Source organism: Oncorhynchus gorbuscha, linkage group LG18 (assembly GCF_021184085.1).
Source record: "Oncorhynchus gorbuscha isolate QuinsamMale2020 ecotype Even-year linkage group LG18, OgorEven_v1.0, whole genome shotgun sequence".
Lineage (NCBI taxonomy): Eukaryota > Metazoa > Chordata > Actinopteri > Salmoniformes > Salmonidae > Oncorhynchus > Oncorhynchus gorbuscha.
In genome coordinates this window covers 8,080,656-8,107,630 of record NC_060190.1, presented here as the reverse complement: position 1 = coordinate 8,107,630, position 26,975 = coordinate 8,080,656, and the positions used below count along the sequence as shown (strand labels likewise).

The 26,975-nt window shown below is 46.2% G+C and overlaps 1 protein-coding gene across 2 annotated transcripts; it reads right to left on the bottom strand.

Annotated features, from left to right (window-relative positions):
* Positions 1-54: 54 nt before the first annotated feature.
* On the bottom strand, positions 55-25,586 carry LOC124004369 (centrosomal protein of 170 kDa-like). 2 transcript variants are annotated; one of them, XM_046313217.1, is made up of 19 exons: positions 25,454-25,586; positions 23,205-23,359; positions 22,774-22,863; positions 22,602-22,680; positions 22,198-22,256; positions 21,263-21,446; positions 13,892-14,029; positions 13,217-13,681; positions 12,528-12,958; positions 12,177-12,305; positions 11,696-11,831; positions 9,934-11,463; positions 9,128-9,380; positions 8,653-8,770; positions 8,143-8,301; positions 7,277-7,365; positions 6,717-6,810; positions 4,810-4,861; positions 55-4,029 (listed from the first exon to the last, which is right to left on the bottom strand). In XM_046313217.1, the coding sequence occupies exons 2-19, from the start codon at positions 23,307-23,309 to the stop codon at positions 3,725-3,727; spliced, it is 4,416 nt and encodes a 1,471-aa protein (XP_046169173.1). In that variant the 5' UTR covers positions 23,310-23,359; positions 25,454-25,586; the 3' UTR covers positions 55-3,724. The 2 variants fall into 2 exon arrangements, with proteins under 2 accessions (XP_046169173.1, XP_046169174.1); XM_046313218.1 differs by having other exon boundaries at positions 56-4,029; positions 12,537-12,958.
* Positions 25,587-26,975: the final 1,389 nt, after the last annotated feature.

Genomic DNA, 26,975 nt, shown 5'->3' with positions numbered 1-26,975 from the left:
TGTGCAGCAGCAGCATCAGTAGCCCAGTATGACAAAAGGGGAGCGGCTTTTTACACTGCAGGGGGATTAAACAAGTGGAACAGAATATCTTAAGATAGAGTAATTAACAGAGCACCGCAGACGGCCCTTCTGAGCCATAGAAATAGAATTGACAAAATGGAAATGGTTTTGACTTGAATGGGGCGGTCCATTCTAATAATTATATTTCTATGTTCTGTGTGTCCTGTATGTTCTGTTGAAATTCACATGAAAAAACTGTCAATGATAATCATGCATTTTATTAAAACCAGTGGAAAGTAGACAAACAAAAAAATCAAGTAACCATTATCTTACAAAGATAACAAATACATCATGACAATTAGAAAACCTATCCGTACAAAATATACAAGCAGAAACATGTCAAAGGTTTGAAATGACATAAAGACAATAAAGACCTTACTAATAAGACACAAAATGCTCTTTTCTTTATTAATAATCAAGCTGTTTTGGCTGAGAAACATCAACATTTACGATCAGGTTACATTCATGTGTAAACATTGGTATGAGGCAGGACATCCAGACACAGTATGGGTATATCATAGAGGTAGATAGAGGACTCTAGTGTCTAAAAGCCATTTTAGCATGGGCAGCACCATTGAGGACGTACACCATTTTTAAGTAGAACTGGGTGGGACTTCTTATGGGTTAAGAAAGGATCACATCATTCAAACCAGCTCATCAGGAGGGATCAGCCAATGAATTACACTTGTGAACAAACATTCCATAACGGCAGGTGGCAGTAAATCATAAACCTTGGATTTATACCTGTTCAAACAACACACTCCAGGTGGCAGTGTGCACCCTTTCAGTTTGTTTACCAACTCATAGTAGTAGAATAAGAAAAGTAACCACTTCAAAATGGAGATGGCCTCAATGGTGCTGTATGGTCTCACAGACGCCATAAAGGGACAGATACAATGTTGTGTCCTCTATCTAGCTCTATGGGGTATATAGAGCTACTTCCTGGTCCATTTGACTTCCTGGTCCATTTAATTTCCTGGTCCATGTCATGGTTTCTCTCAGCACTTGGTCATGTTCAGTAGGGCACACTGTAGCAAACTGTTTTGCAACGGATAATGAAAATGAGTGGTTATCTACCCGCTTAACTCCATTTCAAAACGTTTTCTCCCGACAACATGATCCTGGTCTCCGACTATCCCTTTCTATGCTGGTTTTTACTCAGATCTCTTCGCTTCATAAGGGTTCTTCAAGTACGTTAACCAGAACACTAGTGTGTATTCCATGACACAATCACAGATGGCTGGTGGTGCCTTAATTGGGGAGGAGGGGCTCTTAGTAATGGCTGGAATGGAATGGTATTGACACGTCAAACACATGGTTTCCTTGTGTTTGATTCCATTCCATTCTCTTCCTTCCAGTCATTATTATGAGCCGTCCTCCCCTCACCAGCCTACAGTGGACTCAATCATAATGGATAATCAAAACCAGTTCTCAGTAAAAAAACAAGTTCCAATGAAACCCAGCATCCACAAGGAGTACACCCAGGCCTGTTTTGGTCAACAGATGTTACGTATCCTTACTAACACCACCCTGTGGCGAATCACCACAGTTTTAACATGTGCAAATCAACAAACGTTAGCTTAGCTACACCTCCTAGCCCGCGTGCCAGTCTGCTTCTGCAATCTTTCCAACTCCTTACGCAATTCTCATGCCAGACATGTGGCACCCAGGCTATTTCCATCTTATCGTTTCATCAACAATGGTTTAGACAATGGGCACTTTGTGACGTAATACACTTGGATATGGGGACTACTTTCGGGAACACATTTTTCAGGAAGCTACTTTACCACCGTGCCTACAGTAGTTAGTTATTAGTAACGTACGGTACAGCTATCTTTGATCCATCATTCTTAAGATACTGTATCACTCCACACGGAAGGCATGGATGGGAGAATTATACACATTATACACATTTAAATGGATACATAACACTGTACATACCCTATGTCTTGTCATCTGAATAAATGAAGAATAATATTGGTCTCTCTTTTGTGGAAAAATCGTAATATTAGAACAAGCGCAGCAAGCTGCAAGTGCTACAAGTCAGCTAACAGACACAGAATGCTATATGGTCATATTCACAATATTTGCTGAGCTATGCTATGCATAATGGCGGGATATTCTGAAAAGTATTTTCAGAAAGACACTGAGTTCTTTTCTGCAATGCTGAACCATGGTGTCCATTTAGTTTTTGTTGTAATTTGGGTTCTATATAGCCCCCAAAGAGGGGTTGTAACCACAAAGCAGACTGTCGATCAGGCAACAGTCAAGTGCAAGCTCATCAGTCAAATGCAAGATTATCAGTCAAAACAGTGACTTCATCGCTTGTAAATAGTAGCCTGCACACTAAGAAAAGAGGGTTCCTCAAGGGTTCTTTGGGAAGGGTGATGATTCTATGTGGAACCATACTGACCCAAATAAGCCTTTGAGCCTTTCAATGGTTCTCTGCTTTTAGCAATGTCGGGACGGCGGCTCATTTGAATATTTTGGGGAGTGGTTTGCTAACAGCTTTGTCCAACCATGAGTGTTGAGTGTAATTTCAGTTGCTCTAATCTGTTGGGTTATGCTGTTATATGCGATACAATATGTGACTATAGCCAGTGACAAACTCACGTATGGCCTTGTGTCAATTGAGAGCGGTTGACTAAGTAGTTATCAATTCTCTCCTCAGGAACCCCCAACTGTTCCAGAGCTAGCACACCTGATTCAACAATTTAAAAAACGATGGAATTTTAACAATATAATGTCTATTACATCTGAATTAAACAACCTTTGAGATTGAGAAGGTTCTTTACAGAACCATTCTCCATAAAAAAAAAGGGTTAGGGTTAGGGGTTAGGCCAAGGGTTAGGGTTATGAACCACAGCGGAACCCTTTTTGGCTCTATATGTAACCATTTTTTTAACGGAAAAGGTTCTTCATTGCACCATACAGGTTCCATTTTGAACCTTATGAGTATGGTTAAAGAACCAAAAAGCCAAAGAACCCTTATTTGCCACTATATAGAACCACTTGTTTTTAGTGTGTAAAGTTACACGGTGTTACACAGTCGGCAACACTGTCGAACACAAAACAGAATCATATCAAATGTCTTCTGAAAAGTCATCAATCAACCAGAAGCAGGTGCAGTTAGCAGACCATAATGCAAAAGAACTCTTGATCCTTTTCAAACGTGTTCAAGAATATATTGATATAGTAGTGTTGATAACGGACTGTAGGACATGTGCTGGTACATAGATTGTATTGACAGTACATAATCCTTTCACAACCCTTCTATATACATGTTATAGCTACAGAACAAGCTCACTGTTGGCTTCAATTCTTATGAACAAACGGATTGGTATGTCATAGACAAAGATTAAAAAGTGTTTATTTACTTCTCTTTTGGTCAGGTCAGATGTTCAGGAGGTTTGTCCAGACATTGAAGGAAATATCAACCCACTGGGCGTACACTCGTTGAGTCAACGTAGTTTCCACGTCATTTCAATGGAATTACGTTGAACCAATGTGGAATAGACATTGAATTGACATCTGTGCCCAGTGGGAGTCCCATCTCTCCAAGTCTTTTACCATCCTCCCTAGTAGTGAGACTCAATCAGGGCCCCTCCACGCAAGTGTTTAGGTAGTTGTACTTTAGTAGCGTGTTCTAGATCCAGGATCCTCCTCATTTATGAACCACACAGTTCTGTTCTCCACCACTAGAGGGCAGATTATTATTCACATGGAGTCCCAGATCTCTCTCTGCCACCTGGGTAGAGGTGCCTGAGGCCCCCGAGGAGGGTCCACCGCTGGGGGCCGACAGGGTGCTGCTAGAAGGGCCTTCTCCATTACTACCTCCAGGGGGGTGACTGGCAGCGGAGGGCCCCGCTGCCCCAGGACTGACCCTCTGCAGGTCGGTCAGAGGGCTGGTCAGTCCCAGGCTGGTCAGGGCATCCAGGGTGCCGTCCGGATCCACCATCACATCAATCACTGTGGAGCAAAGAGGAGAAGGAGAAGGTCTAAGTCAATGAAAGAGGTGGTCTGTCTATCAGTCAATCAAAGAGGAGAAGGTCTGTCAATCAGTCAGTCTAAGAGGAGAAGGTCTGTCAATCAGTCAGTCAAAGAGGAGAAGGACGGTCAATCAGTCAATCAAAGAGGAGAAGGAATGTCAATCAGTCAGTCAGAGGTGAAGGTCTGTCAATCAGTCAATCAAAGAGGTCTGTCGATCAGTCAGTCAAAGAGGTCTGCCAATCAGTCAGTCAAATAGGAGAAGGTCTGGCAATCAGTCAATCAAATAGGAAAAGGTCTGGCAATCAGTCAATCAAAGAGGAGAAGGTCTGGCAATCAGTCAATCAAATAGGAAAAGGTCTGGCAATCAGTCAATCAAAGAGGAGAAGGTCTGGCAATCAGTCAATCAAAGAGGAGAAGGTCTGGCAATCAGTCAATCAAATAGGAAAAGGTCTGGCAATCAGTCAATCAAATAGGAAAAGGTCTGGCAATCAGTCAATCAAATAGGAAAAGGTCTGGCATTCAGTCAATCAAAGAGGAGAAGGTCTGACAATCAGTCAATCAAAGAGGAGGTCTGTCAATCAGTCAATCAAGCAAACAATCAGAGAATGGAAGATTTATTTATATATAATAATGTGATGATTGATATGATGAAATGAGTTTGAATATAGATTCTCTGTGCAGATGCTAACTGTATATCTCTATGACTTGTACTATATACATCTGAAGTCAAATCATGTATGACTGTCTCAGGACTCATACCTAGTAACTGTCTCTCCACTCTCTTCAGATCCTGGAGGATGGTGGTGATCTCCTGGTAAACAACCACACAACAAACAAAAAGGTCAACAAAACACACAAAAATGGTTTAGGGAATTGAAGAAGGGATACCGTTCACGATAAGACATTGATGTCCTCACCTGTTACCTTCCCTATACAACAACAACAACAGCAACAACATCAGATTGACCCTTGTTACTTTCCTCCTTTCTACTGGGAAAAGTTGAAGCAATTAAAATGTGGCATAGTCACCCCCTCCATTTGGACTCTAGTGGACAGACACATCACTGAGAGGTAGCCTAAGGCCAGTCACTGTGTTCAGTCTGAATTTACAACCGTGTTCCTGAGCAAGGCAGTATTTTTTGGACCGCCCACGACAACAGACTATAAGTCAAGTCCTTTGACTAATCAAACTGCTCCTCTCCTCCAGCTTGAATAGAAGTTCTGATTTAGGATCAGTTTAGGCTTTTAGATCATAATTAATAAAATGATATGAACATGAGGGACCTGATCCTAGATCAGCATTCCTACTCTGAGACACTTTATAATACGGGAGTACAGTGAGAGGTTGTCGATTTTCAAATCCCAGGACGGACATATTATCGCCGTTCACCCGAGAGTGGCACTTGATTCTGATGTGATGCTTGATACTGTTGTCGAAATTTATGTTATACTCTCAGAGAGAGAGAAAGACAGGGAGTGAGAGAGTGGCAAGAGAGGGAGGGAGAGAGAGAGAGAAAGACGGAGGGAGGAACTTATACTTCACAATTGGGAGGAAGTGACTTATTATCTTGATTCAGAAAGTGATGCCAACTTACATCTCAATTAAACAAATGTGACTGTGCAGACCGGGGGGCAGGTTTGAGAAACACGTCCTTACCTCACCCCCTGACCACCTTCTGTTTAGGTCGTCCTACTACATCTGGGTGTATGTCAGGCTTAACAGACATGATTAATGCAACAGCACCATCAGCCAACGACGGCCTTTAAAACTACTCCGAGCTTCCCAGATGGTGGCAGAAGACATCAATTATTTACCGTCCCAAAGTTGTGTTGCATCATCACCCCAAATAAGCACTCTCTGGTTTGTGTTTAGATGTTAACCAGGCACTTCTCTTGCACCACCGAGAGCGTCATGGCCTGGAATTGCTCTGTCTATGACCGCAAGGCCCTCCAGCGGGTGGTGAAGATGGCCCCAGTACATCACTGGGTCTGTGCTCCCACCTATCCAGGACATCTACTCGAAACGGTGCCCGAGGAAGGCCCGCAGCATCATCAAGGACTCCACAGACCCCAGCCACGAGCTGTTCACCCCCGCCCCGTTGGGCAGACGGTATCGGAGCACGAGGTCTGATACCAACAGGCTCAGAGACAGTTTCTATCTACAAGCCATCAGACTGCTGATCACATGAACTGGACTGACCACCTGCTCTGATTCTCCACACCCTAGCACACATGCACTCCCTGACGCAAGCATTCACACACCCACACAGACATTCATGCTACACACACATCACAACTGCCTCTACCAGAATGTTATTATTGTTTCGAAATACTGCACAATTTCAACACTTGCCCCCCAAAACACATGTAAATATTGGACTAAATTGTGCCTTCCTGTATTATACTTATGCTGAAATGTTTATCCTATTCTACCGAACCCTTCACTTTATGTTGATATGATCTTTTATTTTGTTTTATTGTGGTTGCACTGTCCAGAAGGAACCTGCGAGTACACATTTGGTTGGACGGTGTACACTATGTGTATACGCTACCTACGACTAATACACCTTGAAACCGGAGCATGAAAATATTTCCACCGGTCCTCTGCAGTCATTTATCACAGCAGCTGGGTGGTACAGCAAGAGACAAGGGGTCTGGCACCTTACCGTGCTGGAAGTCTTGAGGAGTAGTGAGTCACGCTCGGCTTGGAGTTTATTCTCAATCTCGTCCCATTTCCGGTCCTTATCTTTGAATAATATCCTGGAGAAGTTTTCAAAAATAATTGGTGTGAAATGGGTTGAGGGGGAACATGAAAGTGGTTTGTGATGTTTGAAAAGTGAGGGTGGATGTTTCAAGTTGTCATCTTAACCTTTATGAAGTGCCCTTCATAGGATCCAAATTAGGATACAGTATTTTCTCGGATACAAGCCATCATATCTTACACAACACTACTGATTCCTCCTTGTCGTTATCCGGATTTGATCCAGTTCAAAGCACAGCATGTAGCTGCATGTATTCAAAATAGAATTTCTTCAAAGTCAAAAACAAGCCTATTATTTCAGACTGCTTGGGTTCACTTGCAACTCATAAAGCACTCCTAACACTAACACTCCTAACACTAACACTCCTAACACTAACACTCCTAACACTTCATCATCAAAATCAGGGAATTCATTATTTCACGTTCCTTTTCTTTGAGTGAATCGTGACGAAAGGTGATGCCTACCTGATTTTGCCTGCTGTTTTGTCCACAGAATGGCGTATCCGTGCAGAGAGCTGGGTCACAGATGCTAATAGTAAACTATCCAACACCGCCTGAGGGGAAACAACAAGGAAAAGAGGAGGTCTTATGTAAGATGTGTTTCAGTAAACACCTAAAATAGCATAATAACTAGGACAGGCAGGGATACCAAGGCTATATGCAGTCACAAAACCATGAGGATATACAATAGCTTATTTTTGTCCAAATCTCCCAGAAACCAGCATCATCCATCATTAATATATTAATAAATGTGTTATTAATAACCTCATAAGGATCTGACCCTTTTTTTCAATTTTCGCCCAAAAAGACATACCCAAATCTAACTGCCTGTAGCTCAGGCAGTGAATCAAGGATATGCATATCCTTCATACCACTATTCTGCTGCCATATTCTGCTACCATCTAGTGGCCAATTTAGATTTTGGCCGCTAGATGGTAGCAGTGTATGTGCAAAGTTTTAGACTGATCCAATGAATCATTGCATTTCAGTTCAAAATGTTATATCAAGACTGCTAAAATGTGCCTAATTGGTTTATTAAAACCTTTTCAAGTTACACACTGTTTCATCAATAATACAGTAGGTTTCTGATGGGATAGGGTCAATTCACCCTGACATCAAGTCCTTTTGGTTGATGGGCTGTATTTTGTCTCTCTCTCTAACGACTGTTTTTCAAACGTTTTTTTTTTATCTCAAACTAGTAATGTTGCCATTGTCATTATAAACACACATTGGATAAAGACAAGCTGAAACCAACTAGAAACCAAGCTAAACCAGAGTACAATCAAATACTTTCACTTTTTTAGTTTGGATTTCAAGCGGCAACAACTCACATCCTCTCTGTTCCAGGTCTGGCGGCGAATGGCGCGGGGACCCTGTCTGTTAGAGTTGCGTGGCCGGAGCTCCACGGGGCGGACGTTATTACCCAGAATGCTCTCTGTTGACGGGCCGCTCCCCAGATCCAAGCCATCGTCAAAAACTCGCTCCTCCATCTGGGCAAAGCACCCAATACAAAGTAAATTGTTTTCTGATATATACAGTACCAGTCAAAAGGTTGGACACATCTACATCGTTTGTTGACTCTTTTCTACATTGTAGAATAATAGTGAAGACATCAAAACTATGAAATAACACGAATGGAATCATGTAGTAACCAAAAAAGTGTTAAACAAATAAAAATCTATTTGATATTTGAGATTCTTCAAAGTAGCCACCATTTGCCTTGATGACGCTTTATGAATATGGGCCCTGATATGTACATGTGGCTCAGACTTTTGGGGAAATCATGACTGATGTCAACAGCTACATAAAGTGGGATTATTGCATGGTGGGATGTGTAGTACCATGGCTCCTGGGTCAGTGGCAGCACTAGCGGCTGGGCTGACTGAGTCGATCTCTCCGGCCACGTCATGGATCTCCCTGGCCAACATGGCCAGGTCTTTGGCTAGGTCCTGACTGATCCTGTCAACATACAGGGAATGAATCAGTTAAATACCCTTGATTTGACTTCTATTGTGTATTATTGTGCGTATATAGTACATGAAGTGAAATAATGAATGTTGCAAAATGGATACTTTTGAGGTTATACTGGTTCTCAAAGTAACTTGCTCCCCTATAGAATTGACCCTATTATATTGTATAGGCCTAGTGAGATTGCTCCCCTATAGAATTGACCCTATTATATTGTATAGGCCTAGTGAGATTGCTCCCCTATAGAATTGACCCTATTATATTGTATAGGCCTAGTGAGATTGCTCCCCTATGGAATTGACCCTACTGTTTATCTGTATATGTACAGTACAGACTGCTCCTCCATACCTGGCAATCTCTTCACTGTGAGTGGTCCAGTCCTTCATGTACTCCTCCTGTTCTCTGCCTGCTGACTGCTGCCTCAGAGCTGCTATACCTCCTGGACTGGGCGTGGCAGGGGCGGAGCCACCCAGCTGGGTCAGCCGCGGCGACGCAAACTGCCGGGCGGGACCGCCGTGCTTGGACGGGTGGCGGTTGGAGCCGAACTCGTCCTCCGAGGTGGAGGCGTAGTCCATGGGCATCCGGCGCCACCGGCCACCCGCTGGAGTCAAGAGAAGATGTTTTGTCAGTAGACGTAGTAGTGATTGAGGGCTTCACCACTACTAGATACACACAACTGTCCATAGAGAAGAGATTTTACTCATACAACACAGCACATTTTACTCATATAACACAGCACATTTTACTCATACAACACAGCACATTTTACTCATATAACACAGCACATTTTACTCATACAACACAGCACATTTTACTCATATAACACAGCACATTTTACTCATATAACACAGCACATTTTACTCATACAACACAGCACATTTCACTCATACAACACAGCACATTTTACTCATATAACACAGCACATTTTACTCATATAACACAGCACATTTTACTCATACAACACAGCACATTTTACTCATACAACACAGCACATTTTACTCATACATATACATACATAAAGATGCTGAATAATGACAGAACCTACAAAGACTAAAGCACAAACATGATACCAAATCAAACATTGCGGTGGATAAGTTACTGGAGAACAGTCACTCAGAAACACTACTTCTGTATCAGACAGTACAGTATGTTACCTGTGGGGGTGATGTAGCCCTTAGACTTGTCAGGTAGTTTGGAGGCACTGTTAGCCCTGGCCCTGGGTATTATCCCTCCCATGTTGCTGACTCCTCTGAGTCCCTGTCGGACGGCGTAGTCGGTAGCAATGCTACGAGCCCCTATCCCCCGGCTACGGCCCCCCGTGGCCTCTGAGTCACTCTGGGCAGACGGAGATCCCATCCTGGGCTTCCTGGGCTGGGCCAGGGCCTCAATGCGGGACAGGCCTCTCCGGAACCCTGGTCCGGGAGCTGCGGACCTGGAGCTAGTGGTGCTAGCCTCGGAGGCTACGGACATCCGGTCCATGTCGGCTGGTTCGGTATCGGAGGAGTCCCCCAAACGGGCACGTCTCAGTATCGAGGCCCGGGTGGGCCGCACCTTGGGCAAGGTGGTGGTAGGTTTACTGAGGGTGTTTGTGGTGGTGCTGGATGCCTGGGTGTTTTTAGCCCGGCTAGCCTTGGTGCTAGCCTCCACTCTGGTGCTTCCGGCCTGGGTTCTGGCGTGGGAACTGTGGGAGCTAACCTCCTGTAAGGAGGGTTGGGAGTCGGAGAGGAGGGAGTTGGAGTTGACGTCGTCATCTGTTAGGTCCAGGGAGGTCCAGGCACGACCAGCTTGGCGGGTCCCTTGTCCACCAGACGGTCTGGATTTGGGTTTCCTATCCTGGGTATCTCTGGCTCTGGTAGGCCCCTTGGTGGAGGAACACAGCACCGTCTTCTCCCTCTCTTTCTGCTGGGCAGTTAGGGTACGTCTCTTCTGGTGGACCACCTTCCGCCCTCCGACGCCCGCTGCCTGGCTAACGGTGCTGGTGGTGTCCACATCCGACTCGGGTGACATAGACCCCTCGATGGACTGGCTAATTGGTTCACCCAGGTCTGATACCGTTGTCTCCAGAAACGCAGCCACCGCTTCTGAGTCTTTCTGCCGGGTGGTACCATCCTCCCTGCCCTCCTTTGTCAGTATTCGTGCCCCAGTTTGCGTGTCAATCCGTGGGATGAGCTCCTGGGGGACGTTGGTGCTGGGTCTCTCCACCGTAAAGCTCTCCTGTCTAAGAAGCGGCTTCCCAGCACTCTCCCTTTCTTTAGCCTTCTCCTCCATCTCCTTCTTCCTCCTCCGTGCCTCCTCCAGTCTCTTCCCCCCACTACTCCCTGGCCGAGGAGGCAGTTTCGCCAACACAATTTCTTTCCGGCTTCCCGCATCTTGGTTCTTGGCTGGAGAGCCTTTTTTCGGACTTCCTCTGGTGCTTCCACCCACACTACCAGCCTGGCTACCCCCACCACCTCCACCTCCAGGCTTGGTCCTCCCTCCTCTCCCCGTCTCCTGGTTCTCCTTCTCCTGGAGCTCAGTGTCCTGTTTCTCCCCCACATCGGAGGGGCGGTGAGCTGGACCAGGGGATCTCCTCCCCCCTGGGGTTGCCTCCTCGGTGGAGGGGAGCTGGGGCAGGGTTCTCCTCTTGCGCTCTGTATAGCTGGTGGAGGCCATGGAGGCAGAGTGACTGGACTCACTGATCTCAGCTATAGAGAGACAGGGTATAAAACATCATAATCATTTCTACACAATAATATCTACAGTGTCTAACTAACTCTCATATATTGGCAATATAAATACCCAACACCCAACACTTTTCTTTATACTAGTTATTATTGACTTTATACTGAAAAAAGTGGTATGACTAATAAGTGAAAAACAACTGAAAAACAGCAAAGCACTTCAATTTCAGAACAGGTCTAAACCCAGCAGTAGCACCTCTGTCCTCGGTGTGGTAGTGGACATGGGACTCAGCTCCAGAGCCCTCAGGGTCAGTCCTGATGTGGCTGGCTGCCAGAGTAGCCCATTGGGAGACCCACCTGGGACCGCCCACAACCAGCTCCTCTGGGAGAGACTGGAGGACAAACAGGGGAGAAACCGAAATTGAACAACACTCAGTCCCCAACATAAAGGGGAGAGACTAGAGCACAGGGGAAGACGAGGACAAATTCTACTAGTCAGAGTGTCACAGTGGCATGTACACATCTATTATTTACAGGTAAAATGCTTAGGACTACTTCAAACACAACCGCACTTTTGAGAGCATGTATCAAACTGAAAGCTGTCTTTATGTGTGAGGTCTGTCTTAATCTTGGGAGTATAAAAATAGCAAATCTACAGTAGTGTCTGACTTGGAGTTGAACTCCTTCACTCCTCTGCAATGGAGAGTCTCTGTGTCGACCGACAGAAATGCTGTTACCTCTGGTTCAATACGTCCAGGCTTGCCTCTGTCTCCTGAGCCTGGCCTCTGAGTGGTCAGTCTCTCTCTCTGGATGTCAGGATAGCCCGCCACCCTGGACAGAGTCTGGTAGTCCTCCACACCAAATACCTGGGCCAGAACATGGACTTCAATAAATATTCAACCAAACATTCAATCGAGAGGTCAACACAAAGATGGGATCAGTGCACTTGCACAGTACCACTTGCAGTAAATACGAGGCCATGTGCTTGACAAAAAGACACCAATTCTGCGACTAATGACTGTGTAAAAGAGTTATTCAGATGAAACAGGATTTAAATGACAGTTTAAGCTCATTAAAGTCCTATTTACCATCCCCACCTTGTCAATCATTCTCCTGGCCTCCTCCTCTTGGTTATCTTCGTTCTCTATCTCTATGGTATAGGTCCCCCGGTCGCTATAGTCGTCTCCACGGCGATTCTGACACCCCTCCCCAAGTCCTATAGGTTGGTGTTGGTCGCGGTGGTAAGGAACGGAATCCTTGGTCCTCTCTCTCTCTCTTAACTCTCCTCCGATGGGTGCCATTTTGGAAGCTGAGGACCTGTGTCGTCGGGCTGGGCTATCTTCCTCGGCAAAGAGTCCCTCTGGGACATTGGCGCGCCCCTCTCGTATCTTGATCCCTGACCCCTCTAGTCGGGCGCCCCACAGCCCCCTGGAGTGGTCCTCGAGGGCGGCCCGGCGTTGCTCGCCCAGCGCGGCTGCGTTCTCTGAGTCGCTCTGGGTACCGTCCTCGTGTTTACTACCTGAAACGAGAGAGAAGGGGGTTGGACGTTTGGTGTGTGCAGTTATAATCCTATGAACCTATTGGGTTGGTTTCCCAGACACCGATTAAGCATAGTCCGAGACTATGAAGCGCTTTCGATGCGCATGCTTTCAAATCTAGGAGTAATCTTAATTTGTGTTTGGGAAACTGTCTCATAGTGTAATAACTGTGTAGTAACTGACTTGCTGACGGAAAAATCTCAATTCTATTCCTATGGTGATTGGTTGGTTGGTCTTACCTTTAAGACTCTTCAGCTGAACCGGCACATCACTCTTCACGCTCTCCCCGTCGTCCTCCACCACTCTGTCAACCGACTCCGTACGGGCCAATGGGATCTCGTTCTGGGCCAGCCAATCAGCTACTTTCACCTCTGCCGCCACCATGGCCGTTTGCAGGGCGCTCAGCTCCTCTCCCGCACCTTTCTTTGGGGGCCGTGGCCTCACCTCCGGCACTGCCTTTGCCACCCGGTCCTTAACCGCCACCTTATTGGACGCCTGCAGGTCAAACGCGATGGTGAAGGAGGCGTGGCCCTGGGGGACGGCTTCAGGGCCGGAGGCGGGGTTAGTGGTGGTGGCGCCTTCCGTGTCTTGGGAGGGGGGTTCATTGGTATAGGAGGGGATCTCGAAGTAACTGGGCTCTTGGCTTGAGGTATACAGGCCATTCTCCTGGGCCCCGGCTGTTGTCTCCTTGGGGTCTTTACAATCTGTCGTTTGAAGCAGATATCAACATGGCGTAATACAAGGACTTAGACTTTGAGATTAAATTGCTGTCCTATGCTACCAGAAAGGCAAAAGTCTACTGTTATCTGGTAGGGTGGTTTTTGATGTATAAACAGGCACACAGACAGACAGGCAGACAGACAAAGTGAAACACAGCTAACTTCAGTCTGTATTCCAGGCTAGACAGCATCTACCTGACTCAGATCTCTCCTGCTTCCTGTCAGTTGTCGTCCCATCCTGCTTCCCAGAGTTCTCATCGTCTGCGTCCCCGTCCCCCCACCAGGAAGGCTGGCCATACAGAGGGGTGCCCCTTTTTAGTACTGCAATGTCCCCTGGGAAAGAAACAACACCAAGGTCAGTGAGAAAGACACAGATTTTGTTTTGAACTGAAATTGTGTTTCCTCACAGTCTTCCAAAAGACTATTGTGACAGAACAAGTTTAACCTCCTAGTTTGTCTACCGCAGGTATCTCCACGCGCATTGCCTTCGGAAGGTACGCCAACTAAAAATGTGATTCACATACATTTACATTTATTATTATTATTTTTTAAAATAATTCTTCACATTTTCAAACAGTCCATTTATATTTTCCAACAGGGCTATACATTTGGGTGAGGTTTTTTTCTTGCATGAGTAGCCTCGTTTCACTGTCACAAATAGCGTTCAGTGAAATAACAACACAATGTCAAATACAGGTAGCCTAGTCAAATAATTAACATCCAATCACATTAACAGTTACTCTCTCGCGGGAATTCCACTAACGGTCCATAAGTAGCCAAACGTAGCTGCTGGTCATTCTGTTTGCTCGGTTGGAGCGAGTGGTCGCATCTGCACGTCGCTCCAACGGGTAGTATAACTTTTTCATTATATTTCATTATATCACAACGGTTTGATTTGTCTTATCTTAGCAATTTCTTCTCAGCTAGCTACATAGCCGTCTTTGTATCAAAGATAATTGCGTAATTATCGTATTTCGCCGTCCTAACGTAGTCTTCACTAGCCAGCTAGCTAACGTCCACTGATTAGCTGCACTGAGAAACTATTACTATTACACTCAACTGAACGACTTGATTAGTTTAGTGTCAGCTACCTACATAGCTGTCTTTGCTGTCTTCGTATCATCGTATCCAAGATAATTGTGTTGTTTAGGTTTAGAGTGTGTAGTCTTAGAGTGATTATCTTAACTTACCGAGGTTAGCTAGCCAGCTATTTGTCGTCCTTAACGTAGGTGACTCTGCTAGCTAGCCAACTCTGCTAGCTAGCCAACAGCTAGCCAACGCTAGCCAACGTCTTCTGTATAGAACTCAACTACCCGGTCGCATTCACAGGTTGTATCACTTTTTCACTTCATTTCATTACAGTACAACGGTTTGATTTGTTTGATCGTAGCTAGCTACTTAGCTAGCTACATAGCCGTCTTTGTATCAAAGATAATTGTGTAGTCTAGAGCGATTTTCTAGGTTCGCTAGCCATCTATTGTCGTTCTTTTAACGCAACGTAACGTAAACAACACTGCTAGCTAGCCTGCTAGCCCCGAATAGCAACACTGCAGAAACTATTACACTCAACGGAACGACTTGATTAGTGTAGTGTCAACAACGCACCCACTGCCAGCTGGCCTACTTCAGCAGTACTGTATCATTTTAATCATTTTAGTCAATAAGATTCTTGCTATGTAGCTTAACTTTCTGAACATTCGAGACGTTTAGTCCACTTGTCATTCAATCTCCTTTGCATTAGCGTAGCCTCTTCTGTAGCCTGTCAACTATGTGTCTGTTTATCCCTGTTCTCTCCTCTCTGCACAGACCATACAAACGCTCCACACCGCGTGGCCGCGGCCACCCTACTCTGGTGGTCCCAGCGCGCACGACCCACGTGGAGTTCCAGGTCTCCGGTAGCCTCTGGAACTGCCAATCTGCGGTCAACAAGGCAGAGTTCATCTCAGCCTATGCCTCCCTCCAGTCCCTCGACTTCTTGGCACTGACGGAAACATGGATCACCACAGACAACACTGCTACTCCTACTGCTCTCTCTTCGTCCGCCCACGTGTTCTCGCACACCCCGAGAGCGTCTGGTCAGCGGGGTGGTGGCACCGGGATCCTCATCTCTCCCAAGTGGTCATTCTCTCTTTCTCCCCTTACCCATCTGTCTATCGCCTCCTTTGAATTCCATGCTGTCACAGTTACTAGCCCTTTCAAGCTTAACATCCTTATCATTTATCGCCCTCCAGGTTCCCTCGGAGAGTTCATCAATGAGCTTGATGCCTTGATAAGCTCCTTTCCTGAGGACGGCTCACCTCTCACAGTTCTGGGCGACTTTAACCTCCCCACGTCTACCTTTGACTCTTTCCTCTCTGCCTCCTTCTTTCCACTCCTCTCCTCTTTTGACCTCACCCTCTCACCTTCCCCCCTACTCACAAGGCAGGCAATACGCTCGACCTCATCTTTACTAGATGCTGTTCTTCCACTAACCTCACTGCAACTCCCCTCCAAGTCTCCGACCACTGCCTTGTATCCTTTTCCCTCTCGCTCTCATCCAACACCTCCCACACTGCCCCTACTCGGATGGTATCGCGCCGTCCCAACCTTCGCTCTCTCTCCCCGCTACTCTCTCCTCTTCCATCCTATCATCTCTTCCCTCCGCTCAAACCTTCTCCCACCTATCTCCTGATTCTGCCTCCTCAACCCTCCTCTCCTCCCTCTCTGCATCCCTTGACTCTCTATGTCCCCTATCCTCCAGGCCGGCTCGGTCCTCCCCTCCCGCTCCGTGGCTCGATGACTCATTGCGAGCTCACAGAACAGGGCTCCGGGCAGCCGAGCGGAAATGGAGGAAAACTCGCCTCCCTGCGGACCTGGCATCCTTTCACTCCCTCCTCTCTACATTTTCCTCCTCTGTCTCTGCTGCTAAAGCCACTTTCTACCACGCTAAATTCCAAGCATCTGCCTCTAACCCTAGGAAGCTCTTTGCCACCTTCTCCTCCCTCCTGAATCCTCCGCCCCCTCCCCCCCCTCCTCCCTCTCTGCAGATGACTTCGTCAACCATTTTGAAAAGAAGGTCGACGACATCCGATCCTCGTTTGCTAAGTCAAACGACACCGCTGGTTCTGCTCACACTGCCCTACCCTGTGCTCTGACCTCTTTCTCCCCTCTCTCTCCAGATGAAATCTCGCGTCTTGTGACGGCCGGCCGCCCAACAACCTGCCCGCTTGACCCTATCCCCTCCTCTCTTCTCCAGACCATTTCCGGAGACCTTCTCCCTTACCTCACCTCGCTCATCAACTCATCCCTGACCGTTGGCTACGTCCCTTCCGTCTTCAAGAGAGCGAGAGTTGCACCCCTTCTGAAAAAACCTACACTCGATCCCTCCGATGTCAACAATTACAGACCAGTATCCCTTCTTTCTTTTCTCTCCAAAACTCTTGAACGTGCCGTCCTTGGCCAGCTCTCCCGCTATCTCTCTCTGAATGACCTTCTTGATCCAAATCAGTCAGGTTTCAAGACTAGTCATTCAACTGAGACTGCTCTCCTCTGTATCACGGAGGCGCTCCGCACTGCTAAAGCTAACTCTCTCTCCTCTGCTCTCATCCTTCTAGATCTATCGGCTGCCTTCGATACTGTGAACCATCAGATCCTCCTCTCCACCCTCTCAGAGTTGGGCATCTCCGGCGCGGCCCACGCTTGGATTGCGTCCTACCTGACAGGTCGCTCCTACCAGGTGGCGTGGCGAGAATCTGTCTCCTCACCACGCGCTCTCACCACTGGTGTCCCCCAGGGCTCTGTTCTTGGCCCTCTCCTATTCTCGCTATACACCAAGTCACTTGGCTCTGTCATAACCTCACATGGTCTCTCTTATCATTGCTATGCAGACGACACACAATTAATCTTCTCCTTTCCCCCTTCTGATGACCAGGTGGCGAATCGCATCTCTGCATGTCTGGCAGACATATCAGTGTGGATGACGGATCACCACCTCAAGCTGAACCTCGGCAAGACAGAGCTGCTCTTCCTCCCGGGGAAGGACTGCCCGTTCCATGATCTCGCCATCACGGTCGACAACTCCATTGTGTCCTCCTCCCAGAGCGCCAAGAACCTTGGCGTGATCCTGGACAACACCCTGTCGTTCTCTACTAACATCAAGGCGGTGGCCCGTTCCTGTAGGTTCATGCTCTACAACATCCGCAGAGTACGACCCTGCCTCACACAGGAAGCGGCGCAGGTCCTAATCCAGGCACTTGTCATCTCCCGTCTGGATTACTGCAACTCGCTGTTGGCTGGGCTCCCTGCCTGTGCCATTAAACCCCTTCAACTCATCCAGAACGCCGCAGCCCGTCTGGTGTTCAACCTTCCCAAGTTCTCTCACGTCACCCCGCTCCTCCGTTCTCTCCACTGGCTTCCAGTTGAAGCTCGCATCCGCTACAAGACCATGGTGCTTGCCTACGGAGCTGTGAGGGGAACGGCACCTCAGTACCTCCAGGCTCTGATCAGGCCCTACACCCAAACAAGGGCACTGCGTTCATCCACCTCTGGCCTGCTCGCCTCCCTACCACTGAGGAAGTACAGCTCCCGCTCAGCCCAGTCAAAACTGTTCGCTGCCCTGGCCCCCCCAATGGTGGAACAAACTCCCTCACGACGCCAGGACAGCGGAGTCAATCACCACCTTCCGGAGACACCTGAAACCCCACCTCTTTAAGGAATACCTAGGATAGGTTAAGTAATCCCTCTCACCCCACCCCCCCTAAGTTTTAGATGCACTATTGTTAAGTGACTGTCCCACTGGATGTCATAAGGTGAATGCACCAATTTGTAAGTCGCTCTGGATAAGAGCGTCTGCTAAATGACTTAAATGTAATGTAAATGTAATAAATGGTTAAAAAAAAGTTAGGCCGGCGTCCATTGAGACACATACCAGCTCTACTGGTAGTACTGCTACTACTAGCAGTACTAAACCTGCACCTGTCGACAACACAAGTTGTTCTGCTTCCACAAGCACATCAGATGCTAGCATCAGTGATTATACATTTGTTGTTAGCCCAGCTAGCATGGACGCAACCAGTTGTGAATCTGATGCAGCCAAAGAGCTACTGCCTCCTTACCCGGGAAAGCACCTAACAACAGACAGGGACGTTGGACCATCGAAGAGGCACAAATATGATGAGAACTACATTGATTTGGGGTTAATTTATATTGGGAGTAGTGCCTTTCCCCAGCCACAGTGGGTTATATGTGCAAAAGTGTGCAAAAACTATCTCACAACACGATGAAACCCTCACTCTTGCGCAGACATTTAGAAACATTTACATTTACATTTAAACATAACATGCCAATTTGAAAAATAAGCCACAGGAGTTTTTTGAGCGAAAATTAAGACAACTTTTGTGTATAAAAGCAACAGATACCATTAATAAGAAGGGGCTAGAAGCGTCTTATATGGTGAGCTACAGAGTGGCTAGGACAGGCAAGTCCCATACTATTGTGGAGGACTTCATTCTTCCTGCTACCACAGATATGGCAGGGACAGCTGGGGGAAAAGGCCAAAAAAACTATACAGACAATGTCTTCATCAAACAACACTGTTTCACGATGCATCAGTGACATGGCAGGAGGTGCTTTGAAACAATTACTGCTTCGCATACATGCCAGTGAATTCTATGCGTTACAGCTGGATGAGTCAACAGACCTGGCGGGCCTGGCACAGCTCCTGGTATATGTCCGTTACATTTATGGGGGGTCAACTAAGGAAGACATCCTCTTCTGCAAACCACTGGAAACCAGGACAACAGGAGAGGATATTTTAAAAGTACTGGACAGTTTTGTGACATCAAATGGACTTTGGTGGTCAAGATGTTTTGGTATCTGTACTGATGGCGCGAAAGCCATAACAAGTAGACATAGTGGAGTGGTAATGAAGCGTGCAAGCAGTTGCTCAAGACGCCACTTGGGTGCACTGCAGCATCCACCGAGAGGCTCTTGCTGCCAAGGGAATGCCTGACAGCTTGAAATACTTTTTGGACACTACAGTGAAAATTGTTAACTTTGTTAAAGCAAGGCCCCTGAACTCTCATCTATTTTCTGCACTATGCAATGATATGGGCAGCGACCATGTAACGCTTTTACAACATACAGAAGTACGCTGGTTATCAAGGGGCAAAGTATTGACACGTTTCTTTGAATTGAAAAATGAGCTTAAAGTTTTCTTTACAGACCATCATTTTCACTTGTCTGACCACTTGCATGATGACGAGTTTCTCACACGACTGGCCTATCTGGGTGATGTTTTTTCTTGCCTGATTGATCTGAATCTAGGATTACAAAAGTGAGGCTATGATTAAGAAGTTGGAGCTCTTCTCTGTCTGCATTAACAAGGACAACACACAGGTCTTTCTATCATTGTATGATTTTTTTGTGTGCAAATGAACTCAAACTTACGGACAATGTCAAATGTGATATAGCGAAGCACCTGAGTGAGTTGGGTGCGCATTTACACAGGTAATATCCTGAAACGGATGACACAGACAACTGGATTTGTTATCCCTTTCATGCCCTGCCTCCAGTCCACTTACTGATATCTGAACAAGAGAGCCTCATCAAAATTGCAACAAGTGAAAATTACATTTAATCAGAAGCCACTGACAGATTTCTGGATTGGGCTGCACTCAAGAGTATCCTGCCTTGGCAAATTGCACTGTTAAGACACTGATGCCCTTTGCAACCACGTACCTATGTGAGAATGGATTCTTGGCCCTCGCGAGCATGAAAACTAAATACAGGCAAAGACTGAAAATTATTTAAGACTGGGACTCTGTCCAATACAACCCAACATTGCAGAGTTATGTGCATCCTTTCAAGCACACCCTTCTCATTAACCTGTGTGGAGTTATTCACAATTTTTGATGAACAAATAAGGTTTTATATGTAAGATGGTTAAATAAAGAGCAAAATGAATGATGATTATTATATTATTATTTGTGCCCTGGTCCTATAACAGCTCTTTATCATTTCCCACTCACACTCATTCTTATGTTTAATACATGTATTGTATAGTGTGTGTGTAGCAGGCTTACAATGATGGTAAAAAACTACATTTGAGAGTGCGCTGACCCTGGTTCTAGAGGGGGTATGCAGCTGACCCTGGTTCTATAGGGGGTATGCAGCTGGAGGTTGAATGTTTGAAGGGGTACTGGAGGTTGAATGTTTGAAGGGCAGGGACTATAAAAAGTTTGGGAACCACTGGTCTACCGCAATGTCCCCTGAGAAACAAACAACGACCTCTGCAAACTCGAACTACCACTTTGTACCCACACAAGTCCCCAAAATACATATTGTGGCAGAACAGTTTGACCTCCAAATTTGTCTCCAAGTCAGAGCACTTTAGAATCACATTAAGGTGACAGCCTAATGTAGGAAACTAAAAATACAGGACACACGGTTGTCACAGCACAGACTGTGTGGGTGTGTGACATCGCCAAAATCCTGTCACCTCTGTCATCTAATTCTGTCATCTCTGTTAACCTAATCCTGTCACCTGTGTCACCCTCCAAGGTCCATGCAGAGTGCAGACCCTCTCACCTGCCAGCTTGTCGTCCCCGGCCCCCTCTCTGCAGGCCTCAGGGGGTTTACTACCCACTGCCACCGCCCCGTCGGAGCCACCCTCGGCTGCAGCCTTGACCTCTACTGCAGGTCTGGATGGTACCGGAGCAGCTTCTGGAGGCTTTACCGTCTGCAGCAGGAGCTGACTATTAAACTTCTCATGCTGATAGACGAGGACACAGGACAACACAGAGAGGAGATGAGCTCACACCATTAGAGATATGATTACAATGGTAAGTCTAATAAGGAGCTCTTCTATGTTTGCACCAACATACATGGGACAATCGATCCGTGCATCAGTGAAATTATACAGTAGTCACGGTCTTGGTTGTAAGCATAGAATTTTTGTTGTTGTTGTGCAAATCTCAATTGGCATCAGTTCATGATTCACGCAAAATCAGAGTAATGTATGCATGTAGAAGTCACGTTAGGATTCAGACAGACCTAACTGAACAACAATTATTATTATATTATTATTATTATTATTATTATTATTATTATTATTATATTATAACAATGTATCGTCAAGTTCCTCAGAAAGTATGGTTTTTGTCGTTCGAACAAAAGCAGTGAGGTTTTGCCACATGCAGCAGAAACTGCCGCCGTTCATGACTGAACATAATCCCCATTAAACATGCATCAATCAACGTAGTAGGAAAAGGTAGTTCTCAGAGCTTTTCTTTCATAATACTTTGTAAGCGTATTTTACTGGGGCTCTTTCTCAATTCATATTTCCTCGAGTCCTCGCATCCTCTCTCCTCGCCTCCTTCTCAAAATGGATGGGAGAAGAAAGTCAGAGGGGAGGGACCTTGGAACCTCTTCCTCCAATATGGTTGAGAAAAAGGCGAGGAGATAGGATGATAGGAAACACAGGAAGAGAACTAGCTATTTCTTTAGCCTACTGTCCAACCAACCTTTAGTGCTTCCTCGGGGACATGGAGCTCTCCTCGCACCACAGTGAACAGGTTGGTATGTGAGACAGGTTAAGGAAAGGTGATTGTGCAGCACAGGCTTAGCTCTTCACAGGAGATAGCACAGATATTTCACATTTGAGTCGTTTAACGGCATACATTCTTATTCAGAGCGACGTACAGTCCAGAAACAGATATGCTAATCTATTATGCATTAGTCACAGCGGTAAGTTTGAAAGGCTAGATGATTTTTCAGGCAGTATATTAAGAGGGATTACGGTACAGTTTTATATACCCATACTCTGGCCTTGAAGTCCTTTTTTTGTCGCTGTCATTCCTATTGATGACATTTCAATGAACTACTGTAGGCTAAGCTTCAAAGACAAAAAGGCACCGTGACAGGATATCATATCCAAACCTCAACTTGTCGTCAATTTTCAAAGTGATATACACCTGCTCCTGTACTCTGACATCATTCACAAATGTCTGGAAGGAAAGGAATATCATTATTAGCCGTTTAGAACAGTTTACGAAGCACGTGAATCATTTCATCTTCATATTTATTCAAATCTTACATACCCCATTCAGGCTTCCCAGGTCCTTGACTTTATGTTCGTCCGTGGTTGGCTCATAGTTGATAACGGCATGCTGTTTGTCCACACTGCGGGACTGAAGACACAATAATCCAGTCAATCAATATAATCCTGCTAATCTCTTTATAATCCAGATGACATAGATTACATTCGGTCCTGCAGTCACCTGCAGCAGTGTGACCCACTAGATTTCGAACCCAGGTCTCTTGACAAGACTAAAGCCTAGAGATCAGCTCTGGGAGCTACCGCACGTCTTCAGGTTTACTCATCATGCCAGAGTGGTTCAACGACACACCTCCGTAACATTAGCAGCGCTACCACAGTTTAGGCATAACGGCTACAGTGTTGGGATGGCGTTCTCCAGTACCCGGGTTCGAGTTCCGTTCTGGACTCGCTACAAAACTAAATATGATTTACCTGTAACATGAGTTCACAGTCGTCTCGGCCAACAAAGATCATCTCCCAGGGGAGGCGGTGCCTCATGCCCCCGCCACTCACCAGGAACCAGGAAGAGACACTCATCTCTGCCACGCCCACTGCCACACCTGCTCACCTTTAGCCCCTATGACACCCTGTGTAAGAAGACAAGGGGCTCCACTCAATCAGTGTCGCGGAAGTTCAACGGTGCAGCGTGAATTCAATTTAAAGGCCACGTTCCCCGGCGTTGGAGGAGACTGCAGTCACGGTGACCGCGACGTATCCCGGCTCAATGGGAAATGGCCTTTAAAATGTCGATCACGCAATCTGTAACACTTCAGCAATCCAGATTGAATAGAGCCCACGGTCAGCATCAGTTAGAACAACCAGTCATAACAGCCAACTGTAAATGGAGGGAACACAATCACTACCCTCTTTATTAAAGCATTTGATATGGCTGCTCACAATGTAAAGAGCTTTGTCTTTTTTGTCTGTAAATAAAACGCTCTCTACCAATCATGTGTAGGCCTTACTGTTATAATGTATTATTGTCACAACATTCGAACGACTTTCGACCAAGTCGAATGGAGAGGATGGATACGAACCTAAAAACAAACAGGGATAAAGTGAACAGCTTTGTCACACCTAAACTCAGCAAAGAGGTTTCTTTAAACTAAATGCCCAGCACACTAACCTGCTGGTATGACTGGACCTCGTTGCTAACAATGAGGCCTTAGAATAGACTACATTGCAACCATTCCAGAAGAAATGAGATAATATGCCACTGACTGTTTGACATCCTGCCTAACGGCTAAATTACTGAGTGTTTTGCCGGGGCACCAAACCAAAGTCGCACTGAACCAATGTCACTGAACCGAGAGTGGCCGTCCAGTGATGATGGATATGTTGTGTCACAGCAGGCTGGAATACAGGCTACCCGTACAGGATCTAAACAACGACCATCACTGTTGGATAGTTGATCAGATGGCTTAGATAGACCAGACAGACCAACCTGAGAGACGTGAAGATACTGTATAACATGAGTATGACTCAGGACAGGCACAGAGATCACAGCAGGTACACAGATAGAGAGAGAAGGACACACACCTACACACACTGACAAGAGTCATCTCGTTTCCGCTCAGAAGAAGCATTTTTTTGGTCATAATTCCTATATGTGTAGGCCTACGGTAGCCTACATAAAAACACACTACGACTATATGGCCTAGCTAGCCTACCGTTCAGTTTGCAGTGACATAAGGCCTCCATAGGCAATGCTTGAAGGGGTATGGTACTGGTAGGCCATGCTGACTCACGATGCCCCATCAGTGAAAATGTGATTTAGCGCGATGTAATCTAATCAGGCACCTTGTCATATCTAGGCCCCGAATGAGGGTAGATAATTCATATGTGAATGCGACCAGACAGTCCTGATTCCCCATTGTGGAATTGGATTGGTTAACCCTCTATGCGGCCTCGGTCTCGCAATTGTGCCCGACGTTTTTGCATTGGTTTCGTTGCCGTCTCTCTCTCTCTCTCTCTCTCTCTCTCTCTCTCTCTCTCTCTCTCTCTCTCTCTCTCTCTCTCTCTCTCTCTCTCTCTCTCTCTCTCTCTCTCTCTCTCTCTCTCTCTCTCTCTCTCTCTCTCTCGTTCTCCCTCCTTCTCTCAATTACAGAGCTATATCGTAAATGACAGCTCATCATTTCTCTCTGGAAGCTACTGTAGATGGCCCTGCCTGAGCATAAAAAACAACCCACCCTGCGTTAGCGACCGTTCAGTTCCTTATTATTACATTTAATAATAATAATCATGATTTATTTTACTAACATAGGCTGTTTTGGATGTACTAGACACCATATTGACTGATGAATGGCAACTGATGCTGCAGTTTTTCAGTCTGGTCGGTAAACCTTTTGCGGTTGAAAGCTTATATGACATTTTTATCATAATCGATAGCTTACATGCGTGGTATTACGAGTGTCATTTGGGGCAACGCGTAACACCGAATTACACATATAGGTTCATTTGAAAGGTTTACAATAATAACCCATCACGTGTTGTTTAGGTCGCCAATTTGATGTGCAGTCTGGGCTGTACCGTTATGGACGACATAGCCTGGTACCCTCCGACACAAATAGCCTAGAATGTTCATTTCGCGGGCCTTCTTTTCTTTAAGGCAGGTCGCGGGCAAATGCATTGTCTGGGTGTGGTCGGATACGGCGGAGATATAAAACGTGCATCTCACTCACCCTTTGTCAGGTACGGAGTATTCAGCATCCGATTGGTATCCTGTAAACCTTTGAATGCACGGTGCGGTGACATACAGTGAGGGAGCCTGATGCCTGCCCAGCCCTGGTCCTCGAGTGCTTCTCTTCCTTCGCCTCGAGGTGGCGCTGCGCTGATGTACAACACAACATGCCGAGAAGCCAAAGGCAGTCCATCCATTCATGCTACGCAATGACAACAACGGCGCAATGAGCGCATCTTCTTGCGTATGACGTTGAGATGTAAACTGTAGTCCAGTGGTTCCCCACCTGTTTCTGTTGCGGTACCACCAGTTTAATTAGGCTCTGCTCAGAGTACCCCTGAGGTACCCCCTCATGTGCATTTGACCCCTGGCTGAGAAAACCTGTTGTAGGCTACTGGGGTCATTAAGGTTGGTCAATGTTGTCCCATGAATATGATCCAGTTGTTTTGATGTAGCCAGATGCTGCTAATTCGCGATGGTTGCAGGAAACACCAGTGTTCTTCATGTCTTTATGCTGGAGGCTACTGCATGTGCTGGACCGAAGGATCACTGTCACGTCATGTGCTGGACCGAAGGATCACTGTCACGTCATGTGCTGGACCGAAGGATCACTGTCACGTCATGTGGTGGACCGAAGGATCACTGTCACGTCATGTGCTGGACCGAAGGATCACTGTCACGTCATGTGCTCTGTTATGGGTGTAGTGACAATGTTTTAAGTAGGCTACTGGAATTAGTCCTAAAATGTTGAGCGTGTGGAAAATAGTCATTATTTGTTAGATTGCATTGCCTTACGAATTGTCTTATGGAACAAACCTTTATAGACTCTAGGACTTCACTTTTATTTGATAATAGGCTACCATGTCAATAATCCCTCATGGACAGATTTTAGTTCTGTGTTTCCCGAGATTACTTGATAAAGGACATCTGTTAATTTTTGGTTATAACCAGCAGAGGGCAGCCCAACTCTATGTTGGCAGTGAACCAATAGAGCATGGTTCACTGCCGTGGTGGGTGACTGCCAGGTACCAGTACAGTGTGTGTGTGTGTGTGTGTGTGTGCCTGCCAGTAACCAGTAGTCAGGGGCTAACATTGCTGCCAGCAGACTCTCACCCCCTCCTCTCTTCTACTTCCTTAATGGAGTTGTCAGTGCTGAACGACTCTTCTGGTCGACTCTGTGGATCGGAATCTGATAGTGAAGCCAAGAGCAACTGAACCATGAACCGTAGGCTACCTGTGCCATTTTTAAATGTGTATTGTGCTGTCCTTGTGATGTACCTGTTCTGTATTATGTCATGTTTGATGTTCTGCGTGGACCCCAGGAGGAGCAGCTGCTGCTTTCCCAACAGCTAACGGGGATGCTAATACATACCAATACCAAGCTGCTTATTATGACCATCTGACAGTCCTGATAGGTAGACAGACATACCGTTACTGTAACCTGAAGTTGCTCCTAGGTACAGAGCCAGGGTCAGTTGGCTCTCCCCAAATTCTATCCTGATCCATTAGGGAGGGAAATACAA